At 40.4% G+C, this 19232-nt stretch overlaps 2 protein-coding genes across 4 annotated transcripts; one reads left to right on the top strand and one right to left on the bottom strand.

Moving 5' to 3' along the window:
* Positions 1 to 1253: 1253 nt before the first annotated feature.
* On the bottom strand, positions 1254 to 3046 carry LOC138202583 (transcription factor Adf-1-like). Its single transcript, XM_069156740.1, has 2 exons — positions 2728 to 3046; positions 1254 to 1875 (listed from the first exon to the last, which is right to left on the bottom strand). The coding sequence occupies exons 1-2, from the start codon at positions 3040 to 3042 to the stop codon at positions 1408 to 1410; spliced, it is 783 nt and encodes a 260-aa protein (XP_069012841.1). The 5' UTR covers positions 3043 to 3046; the 3' UTR covers positions 1254 to 1407.
* A 1524-nt stretch (positions 3047 to 4570) lies between these two features.
* Positions 4571 to 9397, top strand: LOC138202584 (zinc finger protein 239-like). Of its 3 annotated transcripts, none has more exons than XM_069156741.1 (8): positions 4571 to 4766; positions 5316 to 5518; positions 5830 to 5934; positions 6126 to 6221; positions 6325 to 6435; positions 6768 to 6879; positions 7146 to 7454; positions 8245 to 9397. In XM_069156741.1, the coding sequence occupies exons 1-8, from the start codon at positions 4571 to 4573 to the stop codon at positions 9189 to 9191; spliced, it is 2079 nt and encodes a 692-aa protein (XP_069012842.1). In that variant the 3' UTR covers positions 9192 to 9397. The 3 variants fall into 3 exon arrangements, with proteins under 3 accessions (XP_069012842.1, XP_069012843.1, XP_069012844.1); XM_069156742.1 differs by having other exon boundaries at positions 5830 to 5922; XM_069156743.1 differs by having other exon boundaries at positions 7146 to 7557; positions 8245 to 8371.
* Positions 9398 to 19232: the final 9835 nt, after the last annotated feature.

Below are 19232 nucleotides of genomic sequence, written 5' to 3' on the forward strand. Positions count from 1 at the left end.
TTGGAGGTCGGAGCTACTCGGACTTAGAAAAATTCCTTAAACATCTGTAATATGCTGAAGTAAGATATGCCTCACACATTAAGAGATCTTAGAAGACTCATTATCAAGAATTATTGAGTTCCATAAAGCTGGGAAGATACCGATTAGTCCAGTTAGACAGTCTATGGTTTAATATTCTAGTCACACTAGAAGCCGCCCAGCTAGAACACCTCAAACGCACAACGCAGCATGCTGTAGAGAAGTGATAGCTGAAGGTTGGAGCTGGTTAACATCTCTGTTCATCGGTCTACCGCGCACAAATTATGGTGGATCATTGGACCATGTTGGAAGCTGCTCCTAACGAGACACATTGCACGACCACAATGACATTCAAGAACACAACTGGGAGAGAAGTTCTGTGCACTGATCAAACTAGGGTCTAATTATTTGGGGAAGAACGGGTAGAACTGTGTTATGGTGCAAAAAAGGGCACTGCGTACCAACATGAAGACGGCAACCCAAAGGTGAAGTCGAGTGGAGGGAACATTGTGGCTTTACTGCCTCTGGATCCGGACAGCTCGTCATTGTCTCGGGGAAAATTAACTCGTAGAGGCATCTTCAGGGTGTCAGTGCGGCCGTCTGCCGGCAGAAACTCAGTTAAAGTTGGATGATCCTGGTTTAACGAAGCATCTAAAGCAGAGGTGTCAAACATGCGGCCCGTGGGCCGGATCCGGCCCGCCAGGGGGTCCAGCTCGGCCCGCCGGATGACTTTGCTAAGTGTGAAAATTACAGAAAGACACAAATTGCATTTCTATGAGAATATGGAGATTTATGAGTACAAACGTTTCGTTATTTTTTTTTAATCGATCCAGTAATTGCTTCAAAAACAGCGTAAATGCGACGTCTGCTCCGGAGGCAGCAGCGCTCGCTGCTGGGGAATCTGCAGAGGAGAGCCCAGGCAGATAAACAGTAGCTGAGTTTTTGGTCTTTATGTTTCTAGTTTATTGTAGAAAGACCTTAAAATAGGGTTTATCATCCAAAAACCTTCACCAATGATTTGAACATAGAGAAATATTGTCGTTATGTATGTGTTATTATGCTATGAATTTACTGGTCTGGCCCACTTGAGATGAAAGTGGGCCGTATGTGGCCTCTTAACTAAAATGAGTTTGACACCCCTGATCTAAAGACTTGTCAGATTTGATAAATGTACTTATTGGGAAACCTTTTCTGAACCAAAGAGGAAAAAGAACAAAGACGGTCTATTTTTTTTTCTATTCTTTTTTTTAATAATTAATCAGGGCTATGATCTATAACAGTATAGCATGACCTTTTAAACCTAGAATATAATAAATACAGGAAATATCTACAAAATACACACAACGTCTCAAAAGAGACTAAATGCTACAAAACCACGAGAAGAGAAATCTACTGGTTTGGCTGAATCTGGCAGAATTCTTTCTGCATGCGGTAAAGCATGTGGTGAATCTCAAATTTGGCATCCAGTCTTTTCTGTGGTGGGAGCTTCATCAGCATCCCTGCCACCATCCGACCAAACGATGCCTCTTCACTGTCCTCCTTTCGATCTCTGTCCAGCCTCTTCAGCCTGTCCAGTATTACGTCCTGAAGCGACGTCGGGCGCTCCCTCCTCTTCCTCGACTTTGCAGGAGTCACCGATGACGTTGGTACCGACGAGGTCGGCGCCGCGGGCGAAGCTGCCGCAGACAGACGGAGTCCACACGAGGAAGACGAAGGGGAAGCGGAGGGCGGCAGCGGCTCCAAAGACGGACCGGCGAGAGTGACGCTCCCTGCTGCACAGAGAGAGGTCTGATCAGCTGCAGGGCCAGCGCTGATGCACTCGACCTGCAGCACCACAGGTTCACTGGACGCTTCGCTCTAAAACACATAGGGAACATCTTCATTACGTAAAAGACCCTGAACGTGCGTGTTGCGACAACTTAAAGACGCAGGACGATGTCATGCCAAACTATTCATGTTCATGCACCCGCTGGATACACTTTTTGAAAGTTAATTAAGATACTCCGCAGTTTTCATCCAGCCCTTCAACCCCGAACAGCCGGATCAGATCACTCGTTCAGAATGACGTCGTCACCGTCTCATAATCCATTACTGGGGAAAAGTTTAAAAAAAACAAAACATGCACCTCATCTTTAAGATACTTGATTACAAACTTCGAGATGTCTGGGTTTTTTTTTAACTTCTACATTGATGCCGTCAATCAAATCAATATTTGCAGCAAAATAACAAAGGACATTGATATGAATGGCTCTTTCAGATGATGTGATATTGAAACAAACACACTTGTTTTAGAGCTGTCCATGTACTGTTATTGTATTTGGAAAGACTTTGGCCATTACTGTGTGTATATATATATATATATATATATATATATTATAAAGATATGCTGTTTGGTTTTATTGATTTCTGCAGATTGAACAGAAACAGTACTACATCATTCATCTTTTTGTGATCTTCCCTAAATTTGAGCTCCACACGAGTAAATTTAACAACAACAAACCTTTATTTGCTGCCTTTATAAATGCGACCATACAAAGCCCAACTATTCAGCCCTCTACAAACCCTTAAATAGTGATTAAAATAAATAAATAAAAAAAAGAGCCTCAACAGCCAGCTCCATTATGGGATGGAGCTGCGTTGCTAAGTAGCTCGTGTTGATCGTGACCACTGGCTTTCCGTAGTTTAAATGATTTCACCGTTCATACTTACCTCTTCTGGGAACGACTCTGTTTCTCGATGTCTTATGAAATCCGACAGCCAGTCGAGCATCGAGACGATGGTCGGAGTGTACGGAGCCGCCTCGCCGGGTTTTTCTTTCATCTTTCGCTTCGCCTTGACGTATTTGTCTCGCATGTACTTCCACTTGTACCTGCAGGTGTTCTCATCTCTCCCCAGGGCCCTGGAAATCGCTCGCCAGGTTTTTAATATCAACAGCGTGTCCCTGTGCTCTCTTAATGAAGAGTCGTACAGGTGCGGATGACGGCGAATCTCTTCGCACAGCCTTTCCTCAAAACAATCCTCCATTTTGTTTTCCTGGCGCATGCGCAAAGCGGCTGGCCACGCAGGTGCCAAAAAAATAAATAAATAAATAAAATAAATTCGCCTGACATGGTATTTGGTACTCTGCAGATACAGAGTGTATTTAAAAACGTATAGACTACAGAGAGTAAGGATATTATTTAAGTATTTCTATATAGTTAGATGGATTATTTTTTTGTTTAAGTTAGAAGGTCCAACAATATTTATGAGTTTTGCTGGGTGTCTCGAACAGAGGATGAAAGATGTACTATATGATATATAATGGAGCTCACTATGGCACATTATTATCTCCAGAGTGGTGGACAATGGGTTTACCTCTACAGGCGCGAGGTTGCATACAAAAAAAAGTCAGATGCCACCTCGTGGAAACGTGGAGAGATCATATTGAGCTTTCTTGATACACAGGAAATGTAGGTTAGGCGTGTATTAATAATAATAATAATGATAAACTTTATTTAATTTATTATTTAGAGAATTACATGCAGTGTTTCACATGAAAACAGATATAAAGGAACATTTTCTGCTGCGGGTCCAAACCGTTGGTGCACTACTAAAATTCACTTTCATATCAGTCTTTTTAAGTTTTACCAAAACATATAGTTAAAATATAAAATGAGCAATATGCATTTCAAAAGGTACAGCAGTTCAAGTGAATGACAGGTGCAAAAGAGCTTCAAGAGTTGCTGTTAAGGGCTAATGTAAAGACATATGTTGTGAGCTTTCTTTTAAAAGTATTTACTGAGCTCGTTTCTCTGATATCTAACAGGTAGTTTGTTCCACAGCTTTGGAGCGGAGCCGACAAAAGCTGAATCCCCAATTTTCTTTCGTCTGTTGCTGGGAACCTCCAATAAACCAGCAGCAGATGATCTCACGAGTTAGACATTCAATTTAACTTTTAAAGATACTTAAATATATTTTCATGGTATTTTAGGGTGTCTTGTTTGATACAATGCATACCTATGCACCAGCATATATTATCTGTGAAGCTGTAGTGTTGGTGTGATGTTTACTATATGTATAGGTGTAAAGGTGACGTGTAGGGTTACTTCAGGTGGCGGCAAGGATTTTATAGGTTAGGTTAGGTTAGGTAGTTACTTTATTAATCCCCGAGGGGACATTTTTTCGCTACAACAGCATACAGAAGCAACAAGATAATAATAGAATAATAAAAAGCAATAAAATAGCAGTAAAAAAAAAATATAAAATATAAAATGCACAGTATATACAGTACAGTATATATCTATATATTATATATATATATATATATTATATACAAACAACCAATATAAAACAATATAAAAGCAATGTAAAGCATGAAGGATAAAATATAGCTTTGGATGAAATGATTAGAGTGCAAGTCTATTGTTTTATTCACCCTCCAGAGCAGAAGGTGGCGCTGAAGTACTAAAGAGGCTGGATTAATAATCGCTGTAAAAAAATAAAAAAAATAAAAAAATAAAAAAAAAACGAAGAAGAAGAAGAAGAAACACAAGCACGCGCATTAGGAACGGAAATGGCGACTGTCCAACAGCAAGAAGAGGAGCTACTGTGTTTGCTGTTTTTGTCAGAGCAAGAAATAGTCAATAAAAGAAATAGGAGTGAGCGACAACATGGAGGGAGTGGTACCCAGGACGGGGACTATAGCACACTGGTGCAAGACACGAGGAGAAAGGAAGGATGGTTACAAATTCCTCTTGAACATTGTGCAGGTCTGATCCGCAGTTATGAGATTAAAGATGCACATCAGATCAGTTTACTTTTTAATTAAAAAAAAAAAAAAATATATATTATTATAAAGTGCGCAAGTTGACAAACCGTCAACAATACTGTGTCAATTGTGCCCAATACATTTTTAAAAACAGTTTTATATTTATATTCCAGGACACCAGCTGTCCATCATATTTAATCACAGCGTTAAAGAGCAATAATGTGCAAGACAAAATATTTATCTTTGATTTTCTTTTCTCGACATGACTGCTTCAATATCATTAAATTGTGCATTGAATTCGTTTTGGATTGTTAGTATAACAGAACTATAACACTGAAATGGGCATATTTGACTTATTTTCTGATGTTAAATAAATTATTGTCAACTAAATGAGAAATGTACTGTACTGTAACCTCAACCTTTTTATGGTGTGGTTAAACACGTCACAGGTGCTACTGAGGGATGTGTTCAATATCAACTTTGGGCATCTGTGTGGGTTAAGTCTGAGCGTAAGTTAAATGTCGTGTTTATTTGTGTCATCTGCCGTCAGAGCCTCATCTTCCTCTGTCGTCCCTGCGCCTCCTGGTTCCTCCGCTGCGGCTGATGTCAGCCTGCATGTGGCAGGTTGCGCAGGAGAGGATCGTAGACCGGTATGAAACGCTGGCACAATTCATCACGCTGGTGACAGAGATGGTCCCGGACCTTCTGAGCTACAAACAGAGGACTCAGCTGGTCCTCGGACTGAGAGCTCGGGTGAGTGAATGTGGGAGTTGAGACCCATTTGTGGGTGTTTTTCCACGTTTTGTCATATCTTCAGGACGTTCTGTCATTGCATTCATGAGTTGGATTTTTTTTTTTTTATTGTTTTGGTTCAATTTTACAGTATTGGGTCACGATTTTCATGCAAGAAAAAACATTATTGGCATGTAAAAGCCTAAAACAGTATATCGAGGGCAGCCTTGTTCATAAGTTTGTTTTGCTGCAGTGTTTTTTGAAATTGTACAGCATTTGGATGCAATATTAAGTCTAAATAAATATATATGTATCAATTTGTGCTTTTTCAGCTCATTCTTGAACTGTTAAAGAAGATGGATAAGGTTGGCGTTAAAGCTTTTCAGAATCATCTTAACAGTTTCCAGCAGAGGACAACAAACCACGTGTGTGAAGAGGTAGGCAGTGTTTACAATAAGATGTTTTACACAATGTAGGATGTGTTTGAATAGCTTTAGATCTCAGACAAAGTGCTGATTTTGCTTACTCTGAAATATTGATCTTTTTTTAAAAAAAAAATCATATTTAAATGCAGAAATCCATCATGTTTTTGTTTACGTAAGTAATCTTTTCCTTGACTTAATGACAGGACCAAGATGCAGAGGTGGAGATTTCAAAGTCAGCATTTGTGGAGCTGGTTGTTATATTGTTGAGAGATCAATTGGAAAGAGACAAATTTTTCAAGGTCAGTTGTAAGTTTTTAATATGGCATCTACATCTATTTGTTAAAATGAATAATCTCCTGTTTGACCGGTGTATAATCATGTTGGATGTTGTTCTTGTCGAAGGAGGTCTTCCCAGCCCTGTATGGACCTAATTTTGATACAGCGCTGCAGATCCTGGTGTGGGAGTTCTTCTACCGACTGGAGGAGTTCCTACCAGTGCCGAGTTTTTCACAGGTATACAGGAGAGTCAAGAAAAGCTAACGATTGAACTAATTTATCAGCCACTTGATGGACAAATGCCGTTTACTTTTGGCTGCTGTCCAGTCCTTCAGCAGCATTTAAGACAGGAAAAATACTGAAATTTACTGTGGCAATTGTCAGGTTCTTAAAATTTGGGATTTGTAATTCAAACGTTGGAAAATCGGAGAAAAACCTGTTGTTTATTGACATTTTTGTTTGACCAACATCAATGATTAATGTAGATTCTTATGGTAAAGAATGGTCTGGGAAGAAGAAACAGGAGTTTTGAGACTTAAAATATAAAAATCACATGATTTCTTTTTTAGGTATTCTCCACGTTTAATCTTTCCACCCTCGACTACAAGTTTGAGCAGTTTGTCTCTGAAGATCTGAAGAGAATTTTGCAGCATCAACAGGAGCGGCAGAAGTTACCCAAAAGTAAAAAATGTGTTTAGATTTAGTATTTTGATAGCTGCTCCTTTTTAATCTTTGAAATTTCACTGATACATAAAAAAAAAAATAATAGTAAGCTTAACTGGAAACTCCCATTTTTACTGGAGTTATTTGAACTGAGTGAAGATTTGGTTATCTGTGTTTATTTCCTATGAGGAAAGAGAAGATAGTGAAGTTCAATGGCAGGAACTAGGTGGTCATTTAAAAGGATTTTCACCCTTTCATTAACATGAATATTGTCTTTTTCTCAGGTGAATTCACCTTCACGTCAGACACCATCCTCTCCACGCTCGCAACTAAAAAAACTTTAGTGGCTTCTGAAGATGAGCTCGATCAAAGAATAGACGAGGGAAGCGTAGACGTAAAACACGGCACGGATGAGCCGCAGGGACGAAATCAAGAAGAGTCCGAACACAAGACACTGCTGCAAGGAAACAGCTGTGAAGTAGAAGTCACTTGTGAGGACGGTGAAGAGACGGACGACAGTTCTGTTGAAAGTGAGACGTATGGACAGTCACCGCTCAGTTCGTCTCCGGGTTCCGAGGACGCTGGTGACAGTGGTGAGCACGTCTCGTGTTGTACGCGAGATATTCTTGCCGAGGTTCAACGGTTGGCTTTCAGACACTTCTTAGGACACTTTCACACCACAAAGTCTGCATGGAGGTCTGAACCAAGCTTTTTATTACATTGTAAACATTTGATCTGGTTCATTTTGGTTTCACACCGCAATTTTGCGAACGCACTGAAGAACTTTGCATGACGTCACTACGCACCAATACTTGACATTCATTGTTTTTTAGACGTCATGCATCTGACGTCGACGTGCTGTCAATTCAACCGGTAGCTGTTTCGATTCAGTTGGAGAAAAATGTACAAACAGATTCATTTTATTGCCACTATATTGTTATTTTTATGGCGTTACAACCAGCACCTGTTTTGCTCTCAGAAAAAAAGGTTGTAAGTTTCTGTGTTGTTTCTTCGTCGGACCAAATTCCAGTTAAATTTCCCCCCTCTTCTCCCCATGTGCTACTGTGGCTAATTTTTTACTTCTTTTTCTTCTTCTATTGTTTAATGAGTGATGGTGCGCTGCCTCAATTTCCTGTATTTGGTCCGAAAGTCTGAATTGTCCAGAAAATATTTTACGAGATCATCTTTTTTTAGTCGGATAAAATTTGGTTCCTTTGATCCAGGCTGTGGTCCGAGGCACTTTTCACACCTGTTATTTTGGTTTGGACCAAAACTGAAAAGTCAGAAGGTCTAGAACGAACAAGGAAAGCGTGATATCACCCTTAATCATTTACCAAAAGCACCGTAACTTTATGCCTAACCCTTCTTTTTTGATGTCGGCAGAGACGGCCAGCGAATCGTCCCTCCAGCCACCCACATGCTCTGACAGCTCAGTGGAAGGAGCGAAGGAACATCTGGATCTGAGAAGAAACGAGGAGGAAGAGAGCCCCATCCGGCCCTCGACAGGAAGCAGAGCCGACGTCTCTCTCCCATTCAGCAAAACCACTGCGAGAGCCAGAGAGAACACCTGCCTGGAGTGCGGCAAAACGTTTGCATCCCGTTCCTCCTTGGAAAACCACGATCACTCGTTTACACGGCCATTCAAGTGCACTCGGTGTGACAAGAAATATGGGAGCGGCATCGACCTGAAACAGCATCTCCTCCTTCACTCTAATCCTGCTTTTGCTTGCAGTCGTTGCGAGAAGAGATTTAGTTCTCAGTCTTTGCTCAAGGTTCATCTTCGACGTCACAGAGGAAAGAAGCCATTTCCCTGTTCGTACTGCGGCAAGAGGTTCCCGACAAATTCACTCTTTAAGTCCCACGTGCGCATTCACGCTGGTAAGGGCCCGTACGCCAGCACTTTGTGCAACAAGAAACTGAGACGCACCGTGCACCTCCGGATGCATATGAAAGAGAAACCGTACGGGTGCAGCACATGCCGTATGTCCTTCTGTAGCTCCGAGGCCTTGCTGGATCATTCACACGCTCACACAGGCGAGCGGCCTTATCAGTGCGAATCCTGCAAAAAAGGTTTCGCCTCAGCCGTAAAGCTGGCGCTACACCGGAGGTTCCACGCGGCAGAGAGGCCGTATCCTTGCTCGCAGTGCGACAAATCGTTCCAGAGCAGTTCAGGACTGAAGGAACACATGACGACGCACACGGTGGAGAAACCTCACGAGTGTTTGATTTGTCACAAGACATTTTCGCAAAAATCCAAAATGAAAATACACCTCAAAGCTCACAAGAACATGGAAAAAGCTGTTGTGGGAGATCGCGGAGACAAGATGTGAGAATGTACACTATATTAAATAAATGAAAGCCTGGTTCATTCCTTATGACAAAATAAGTTGTTTTGGTGCATTTTCATTTCAGTAACCATTCATGTGTATTAAACACGTACTTTATGTGAATATAGACTAAGATGCTAATTTCTTACATCATGTTATTTAAGAGGAATTTCTGTTCAAACAAATGTGTATTGTATGAGCCTAATAAAGGTGTGTACCAAAGATTTTTACTGCTTTAACTGTTGCAGGTTTACAACGCACCCAGATGGTGTCACAGACATGTTTGATACATGGTCATATCTGCTGAACAAAGCAAAAATCTTTTCAAATCCCAAATGATAAACAGTTTTCTTAGGGTTCAAAAGACATCGCCACCTCAAAATAATCACCAGCATTTGTAAAAATCATTATCAGAGGACTGCACATTTCCAAAAGGCTATTGATGCAATTTATCTTCGTTATCTAATGTTATGGATGACTAATTTGAGCAAAACACTGTGCTATCCAAACTGTTACATGAAGCACATCTCATGAGAGAAATGAGAAGCAAATAAGATGCAAATATTCAGCAATGGTGCAATTCTGGTGACTTGCGACACTTCCGGTATTCCTGGCACCATCAGAATAAATGGTGTCAATTTGAAAACATTCTTTTATTAGGTTGTTTTAACTTGCAATAATTTGGTACGTATCAACTAACAGACAGCATACGTTACCATACGGTTAGGTTAGGTTAGGTAGTTACTTTATTAATCCCCAAGGGGAATTGTTTTCGCTACAGCAGCATACAGGAAGCAATAAGATAATAGAATAATAAAAAGCAATAAAATAGCAGTAAAAAAAATATTAAATATAAAATGCACAGTATATACAGTATATACAGTACAGTATATATCTATATATATTATATCATATAAGGAATTAGATACAGGCTCGGAGGAGCATTTTTGACTTACAGTTGAAGTCGTCTTTGGTTCTCATTTATCATTTTTGGCCATATCACTTGGAAGTGTTATTATTGTTGTCGCTAGTCGAATGCAATCTGTCAAAAATATGTATTAGGTCGGCCGCTCTCGTCGGACAGTATATGCATGGGCGATAATATTAGTATTAGTATCTACTGAAATTAAAGTAAAGATTGGCTCTAACGTCCAAATCCGCTGCGTTAAACTACGTAGGCTGCAATAGTTGGCAAAGCGTAACGACTCTCTCTCTCTCCGAGCAAGGCCAGATATCTGTCTCCTTCTGTATGCATCAATTTATGGGAGAAATATGAGATATTTTGTGGGCAGTTGTTATTGTCTCTACGCATTTATACTTAAGCCTGGTTGGGTACGAGATTTACATGACAATCATGTAACGGGACGCGTCTGTTAGTGAGGAAAAGATTTAGCTCATATAAGACAGTATAAGAAGTTAATAAGATTCTTATGTTTTGAAACAAATTTCGGATTTAAGGAGACCTCTCGTGGCAATGTTTGCCATTTCACTGAGTGCCTTATTGATATAATCGGACAGTCAAAGCTGCTACGGGCTGTGTGGGAATTTTATTTGTGTTCCTATGTAACTTTATGAGTTATTATTATTTTTTTTTTTTTAACTTATTCCTTGCTGTCAGATCCTCATCTCTCCCTGTCATCGCTGCGCCTCCTGGTTCCTCCTCCGAGGCTGATGTCTGCCTGTCTGTGGCAGGTGGCCCTGAAGCGACATGTGGACCAGTATGACACACTGGTGGAATTCATCACACTGGTGACAGAGATGGTCCCAGAGCTTCTTAACTACAAACAGAGGACTCAGTTTATTCTGGGGACTGAGAGCTCGGGTAAGTGAATGTGGGTATTAAATCTATTTGTGGGCATCTTTTGATTTTTTTTAAAATTAACTTTATTAACTAAAGACTGGGCATGTTAAAGTGAAAAACGTAACGTAAACATATATGTAATAATATATTAAAATTTGGATTTTATTTTTCGATCAATGTTGGAATTTCTACAGAAGGTGGATCCTGTTGACTGTGGTGCCGACCAGGAACACCTCAACATTTTCCAAAAGAGGACAACAAACTGCAAGGAGGACGAGGTGCGAAAGATCTGTGCCTCGGTATTTGACATAAGGACACGCCGGCTTGACTATGCATTACGAAAATTAACCTCTCTTGCGCTTCTTGGCAGGATCAAGACACACACACACACACACACACACACACACACACACACACACACACACACACACACACACACACACACACACACACACACACAGGGTTTCCCCAATCCTGTCAGTCCCCATGCTATCCTGTTGCCAAGGTTACCCAAACAGATAGTCTATAAATAAAGCTGCACACTCCTGCTTGCTTACAGATGTCTTAAAGTAGCTCAGAGGTTTATACCTTGGTTTGATGAAAACAATTTAACACCATTGCTCTTTTCCTCTCCAAGGAAGTGTTCCCAGCACAGTGCTGCACATCCTCATGTGGGAGTTCTTCTACCCACTAGAAGAGTTTCTCAAAGGTACATCAAGTGTACGTAAAGTTCTTGGACGTTGCTGTTATTGTCCGCTCCGGTTCAAAATATTGCCCCATGTCAAGAGCAATGTTGAAAATAGAATCTAAACATAGGAGATTTTTTCAATCGAACATCACTCCACTCTTTTTCACTTTTCCAGGTATCCTTCATGTTTGAGCAGTTTATCTCTGATCGGGAAGATCTGAGGAAGATTCTGCTGCATAAAAAACAGAGGCAAAACATGACTAAAAGTAAAGACCTGTTTATATTTGGCATTTTGTAAAGGGCTATTGTAATAATTTGACAATACTGTTAATATAATGCTTTAGCTTAACCCTTCTTTTTTTTTAATCTTTAGTGTTATAGACTTCCACACAAAGTTTAGAGTCACTGCACATAAATGAGTTTGTATCCAACAGTTTCAGTCAGCACAACGCTTTATGTTAATGTTTTATCTTGCAGGAGAATTCTCCTTCATGTCGAACACCATCTTGTCCACGCTTGCATTTAAACAGACGATAGTTGCATCAGAAGATGAGAATGATAGGAGAGGGAAGGCGGGGACAGCAGGGATGAAGAGACTGAGGACAGCTCTGTTGAACTTGATCAATCAAACTCACGGTTTCAGGTGAGTGGACTGTCACCCCTCTCTTTCTCTCCGTGTACTGTGGAGGCTGGCATGGCAGGTGACAGCGGTGAGTATCCAGTTAGTAGTTTGTAGCCTCGGGAGAAGAGAGACATGTTACAGAGACACAGATTAGCAAGGATGGGAAAGGAATCTGTTCTGAATCACAGCTTTTTTAGCTCTTGTCCCTTCCCACAATGCACCAGATCACAGTTCAAGTTGCTGATTGCAGAATTAGCTGCTGCCCTTTTAAAGCAGATACCAATTTCACTACTTCAAATCTGCAGGTTACAAGTTCCACTGGAATAATGCTGATGTCATTTCTGATGTTATCTCTTCTTATCATTTTTTTTGATTTGGATGTGTAGATTAATGCAAAATTAAATCTATTTAGATTTTTACTTTGTTAATGAGCTCAAAGCTCTTATAATCCTGTTGCATGAAATTAGAGCTACACACCAACACCAGCGTCAGATGTGTGGAGTCATCAGTAAAACTTAGTCCTCACCTCTTGGTGCCTTACGGAGCTTTTTGTACTATTGGCCGCTCCTTTGTAGCCTGGTATTAACAGACCCAAACTTACTGTGTGAATATATGGGTCTGGCTGTGCTGCATTGAGGATTCTTTCCAGCCGTTACATCGGGTTAATTTTGAAAGAGGGCTGCGTGATTAATCATATTTCAATCGCAATCTCATTTCAAAATGACAATGATTGTTGCATTTTCATGAGGGATATCAGCTGCATCAAAACAAGCGCTCGTACTTTCTCCCTTAACAAATGACAACGATAATCCACATAATGCAGAGCAGCAGAAACAGACAGTGAGGAAAATAAACTAAAAGAGAGATCAGAGACACCGGTGAAAGGAAAATGTTTAGAAAAATACTTGTTCAAAGGTTAGGAAATGACATCAACTATATACTTGTAAAAATAAGGGATAGAATAAAATCTTTAGGGATGGGGGGAATTATTTATGTTCGCCTTGTGTCAGTTAAACCAGAAAGAATTATAATATGTTTTATAATGATATTTGTATTATTGCTGACAGTTGGCATGTATACATACATGTTGTGCATGTCTGTTTAAATTTGTACAACTTTAAACAAATGATGTGGCCACATGTACAAGGAGGGACATTTCACAGATATGACCATGGGCTGATGTACAATCATGACCCATTCTTCGTTTTATTCAAGGTTATAAAACAAAATAATCTATAGGGTAAAAGAACAAATATAAAGTGCAAATACAGCTACTTTAAAGAGGGTTAGAGAAATTCTCTTTTGTGAAAGAAACATATAAAAGACCTGAGTTCATGAAATCAGACGAGATGACTATGATTTCTAGGTTGCTTCTGGGAAGGATAAAATCCTGTAATTTGAAGAGAGCTGCAATGATTCTTTGGTTAATTGAGTAGTCATTTGCCTGAAAATTTATCTGCAGCAATTTTGATAAATAAAGTATTAATTTGTCTGCTAAACGGTCACTGGTTGCAGCCCCAGAACTATCAATAAAACACAATTTATTTGGTGTTAATTTCCTAGGGGGATAGTTTATGAATACATATCTGTTTAGTTTTAAAGTTTCTGGAGCATAATTATGATTTTAATGATGTGAATACCTTTGCTCTTGGGAAACCGGTCACTAACAAACTAACATGACAAAATATTACATGAATACAACATAAGCCTCTTCGTTACACTGTGAGGTTACATTAATGGAGCCACAATTAACAGTTCATTTTAATATTTTGGTCGATAAGATGTCAGAAAATACTACGAAAAATGCCCGTAGTGATGTTTTAAAGTTGCTGGTTTTGCTGTCCAACTGTCCAACTCTGAAAGCAATTCATTTTTACACTGACTTAAAACAGAAAAGCAGTAAATCTGCACATTTCCAAAATTGGAGCCAGAAAATATCTGGCATCAGTTGTCATAACCGTTGATTTCGGTTGAGTGAAAAGTAGCAGGGACAGAGTCTACTCTTGGCGTTCCTGTTAAATGAGTGCAACCCAGACTGTTTCCCGTTGACAGAAGCAGCTGGTGGACGGCGCCTTCCAGCAAAGCGGATGCACAGAAAGCTCAATGACACAAATGGACAAACATCTGGATCTGAGAAAGGAGCTGTGATAAAGTGATCTACACGGGGCACAGCTGACATCTTCTTCCCATTCAGCAGGAGGACAAAAGACCTCTCGTCAGTGATTTCTACCAAACACACCTGCTGGGAAGATGGCGCATAAAAACCATACAGAGGAGGGTGTCAGGTTTGACTCCATCTTCTACAATCACTACTTTAAATGTGGAGTTTTTCACCACTAGAGGGAGACACATACCCTCCTATATTACAGCTAAACGTGACACACCAGTGAAGGGACTTGTAAACTCACTTGCTGAAACATCCCTAATGGCATCCCTCACAGGAAACAGAACTCAATAATTCATAACAGGCATTCATAAATTTCAATGAGTTTCTAATTAGGAGCAGCCCAGGGTAATTGTCTCTCCGGCGGTTTTTAACAGGAGGAGGAGCATGCTGACAGATTGACAGAGTCCTTGTGGCAGATTGGTGCAAATCATCTAATTATAAGAAGTCAAACTTTTGCCATTTAATGATGATTATTTTGCCTGTACTGGATCATTTCACATTCAACAGAGAAAGGAAGGGTTGCAGAGAGCGTGAGAGATGAAGGTCACAGATCAAAACACATAATTTACTTTTTAATTTAGAAAGTTAAAATCGATGTTTATATTTCTGCCTTGGCGGTTTTGAAACTACATATTTTTGTGTTTAAAGTGAAAAGTTGATCAAATATTTGCAGGAAAACTAACAAATTAGGCCATATTTTTCATTGATGATGGCTTCAATTTTTTTTAACGATCCCAAACTAGTTGTGATGTCAGAAATCCTACACGCAGGTGCACGCTTTCAACTCTTTCCACTTTCAGCAGATGAATTTGGAAACAACCGTTGTAATGTCAAACTCTGAATATACATCACTCTGCACAGTGAAGCTAAAACAACCTATAAAAGTAACAAAACACAGTTGAGAGTGGAAGAGGACTTTAAATATACTCTATCACAGAGGCGGTTTGTGAAATATATGCAAGTCTTTATGTTCTTCTGTTCAGCACACTGTGTAAGTCCAAAATAAATTTCTAACAATGGAGAGACTCCGTTTCTAAATCCGACTGGAGTCTGTTGATGTTAAAATGTAAACAAGATCATATGCAGCTACCACATGTCCTCAGTATTTTTTCTGAGAATTTGGGAGATTTTAGCAAAGATTGGAAAAAAGGCTTTTTTCAAAGGTTGATTAAAGTCTTTAGAGCCTTTATTTTTTTAAACAAAAGAATCCAGTAAAAAAAAGAAAAAAATAAATAAAATATTTTATTTTACACGTCTACATTTTGTCTAATAACTCTTTAAAAAATAACTTATTGTAATTTTGCTGTAGTTGTAGGGAATAACTGCTTCTTCAAACTTTGACTCATGACTTGACTATTAAAATCTTAATTGCAGCCCTGATGGGAAACTGGACTGAAACACTTCAAAGTTGAAGAAGATAATGTTGAACTGCATGTTAAAAGGCAGAGTCAGTAGTGTTGGGAAAATATTTGCTTTATTTATTTTCACGTTACAAAAATATTGATGAAAGGCCGCTGAGTGCATTGCCTTGACTGAATGGCTACTAACACCGCGGGGAGATGTCGAAGTTTGAGGCACAGTGAAGCGGACGGTGCAATAACAGTAATCACTTAGTGGGGTTCAATTATAGCAGTAAAACAAAGGTCACTGACATCGCCGTTCGGGACGTCTCATGGATATTAGGCAGTATTTACTGACGGAAGATAATTTAGTGCGATAACCCTTAAGGACGGGAGCTGGCGGCTGTGGAGGGACTTCCAGGGGTATTTTGTATGTGTGTGAGCACATGAGCTTTGACTTGGCAGGAGACACCGGACAGGTGGACGCTCAGCCAGCCAAAGTCCCATTACTTGCTCAGGGGGCAGAAAGTGTGTACGTGTCCCTGAGAGTGTGTGTGTGCGTGCATGGATGTGGTAATTACTTTTTCTCTCCATGTGTGCATGTTTGTGTGTGTGTGTGTGTGTGTGTGCGTGTGTGTGTGTGTGTGTGTATGTGCAGACGGGGTGATTAGAGATGGGTGGCGGGTGGAGGGCTTGTCAGAAGTTATCTTCCCATCTCATCTCATCATACGCAGTCTGGCGGATTCCCTCGATGGCTCAACAGCCCGACGCCGCGGTGCTGCTGTCAATCGGGCCGTCAACGCCTGCAGAAATCGATGCCAATCTCCCTCGGTTTCTATTTTTAACTGAGGCTCAGCACCCAGGCCTTTGATAAGGATGCTGCCTTCTTTTGGCTCTCCTCTTCGCCTCGGATGAGCAGACCCCCCTCCTTCCAACCTCTTTCTCCTCCCCTGCTGATGAGAGGTGATAAGAGACAGACGAGATGGAGGTAAAAGCACAGACCTGTCTGACCCCCTGAAAGAGGCTTTCACGATGGAGGAAATGATGATTGTTAGCACTACTACAAGTATTAGTAGTCAAAAAGGTTACCATATTATAGTCAAAGACACGACTGCATCTTCGACGCCACTTATATCTGCTAGTACACTGGAACATCCGCTACAAAGACTAAAAATAGACCTTTACTTTAGTTATTCATTGACAAAAACACAGCAATAACACAAAGAAAAAAAAAAAAAAACGGAATAAAATGATAACTTGAACATACATTATTCAACAGACTGCAAGAATTAGTTTTTGTAACAGGAGTCAGATACATTTGGGTAAAAGAGGAAAAAACTCCAGCTGAAATGTCATTTAGATAACAAATGACAGATGACAAAATGCAGGAAAAACCTGATGGAAGTTGTCTCCTCCAGTGTGACAATGACCCCGTCCACCAAATCCAAGGATGGATGACCATTCAGCTAAAACAGGACTCTGAGCAATGGATTTCCAGTTGGCCCCAAAAGCCAGACCCACATATTCACATATTCAGGCAGGTAATTTTGGTCTGCCAGACCACCAGGCTAGCTGCTGTTGCCTCTGTCCAGCAAATCTGACATTTTATTGCTTTAGTGTTAAGATCAAATCAGATCTTCACAAACTAATCAAAATTAATATGAATTAAAAATACTATCGACCATAAATATTCACCTAATCTCCTATACCTATCTCTGGTGCAGCCAGTCGGCCTTTTGACTAGTCATAGCAGGAAAGACAGAGTCAAACAACGTTATAAAAACGATACCAGGGAACACTAAACAACTCTATGAACAGGCACGGTAATGAGACGCTGTGTGAATCACTGCCTTTGTAGTCACCAGATTTCAGACCTAAATGAAGACCTACGAGACATTTTGGATCCACAGCGTTCTCCATCAACACCATAAAACACCCAAGTGTGGGAATATCTTTTGAAAGAATCATGTTTTATTGGTCCAGCAAAGTTTGACAGACTTCTACATCCATACAATGCACCATGCTTAAATTTATATTCATTTTATCACCTACCAATATATACTGGAGGAGAAAATACCCAAGTGTCAGAAACTACAAGACATAATGCACCACCTGTCTGTTGTCTCTCCTCCTACACTGCTGGTGTTTGTGTGTTGTTTTGTCGATGGCGTTGGGATCTCCTCTCCTCTGTGGACTCGAAGGTGCTTTGTCACCGCTGCGTGTACGTTGCAAAAGGAACTCCTGGAAATTGAATCCCCCCCCTCATGAGTTAGACATCAGATGTTCTACATTAATTATCACTATTGCCCTGTGAGTTTCGACGCTGACAGCAATCACGAGTTGACGAGAGTGAAGCTGTGTTGGGAGCTGCTGGAAACGTACCACGGATTAATTGTATCTGACACAATGCAAATGCTGAGGAGTGAAAGGTGTCTCGTTATAAAAAAAACAAATCCAGAGGACTGGTTTCTAGAAATCAAAGGAGGATGTTGTTGCTTTGATATTTTCTTTCAAGTTTCCCTCCAAACTGTGTCTTGCTAATTTGGCTGTAACTTACAATTATTTTAAGAGCCTTCTAGTGGTTTTAACATTTAACACTTCCTTCGCACATGTCGCGCTAGTTGTTTTACCAGCCTCTCTCTCTCTCTCTCTCTGTGACTTTGATGCCGACCCAGCGGCAGCAGTGAGTAGGCAGGGCGGCTTGCTGGTTAGACAGAGCGTTATGTAACCGCGGGGCCGCAGGTTTGACCCGCGTCACACCAAGTGTCCGTGAACAGCTGTGTGTGTTGGTGTTGTGCCCTTGAGTAAAGTAACCCTAACTCTTCTAAAGTCCTTCTGGATTAGATCACCATCCCAACATCTAAAATAGTTTTCAGGGTAAGACATGAATAAGTTGATCTTAAAGCTTCAGTTATCGTCTCTATTTATTGTGTTTTTGTTAAAAAATATCTTTAGGCTTTCTTTTGGTGCGTATCTATTCTGCTCTGATGCTGTTGGAAGTACTTGATTCAAACATTTTCCCTCTAATTGGGTGTTTTTGTGGACGCAGGATTAATCAGCCGCAGGGTATTTAATGTTGTTTGGGCAGCTGAGAGGTAATACAGCCAAGCCATTAACATATCATTAAAGAGTCCTAAGCACTGTAATTGCAGCCAGAACGCTGACGCTACACTCTCATTAAGTGGACTCCGAGTAGAGACGTCTCGTTGTGATGGGTTTTAGTGAGATATTGAGAAAAATCTGTGCAACTCAGCACGCTGTTGTCACAATGGGACGGTCACACTGTGCAGAAATCGTTTCCAAAATGCCATGTGGGCTTGTGAAAGCCACCCAACTTTCATTGTTCAGAGGTTGCAAAACAAGGGCTCAAATTTCTTGGGAACTTCACAAGATTCCAGCCATGCTCGCGGTGCGGCTCCATGGATG

This window comes from Embiotoca jacksoni, unplaced genomic scaffold, assembly GCF_022577435.1.
Source record: "Embiotoca jacksoni isolate LCO1_2020_lvr unplaced genomic scaffold, fEmbJac1.0.p SCAF_21, whole genome shotgun sequence".
NCBI lineage: Eukaryota > Metazoa > Chordata > Actinopteri > Embiotocidae > Embiotoca > Embiotoca jacksoni.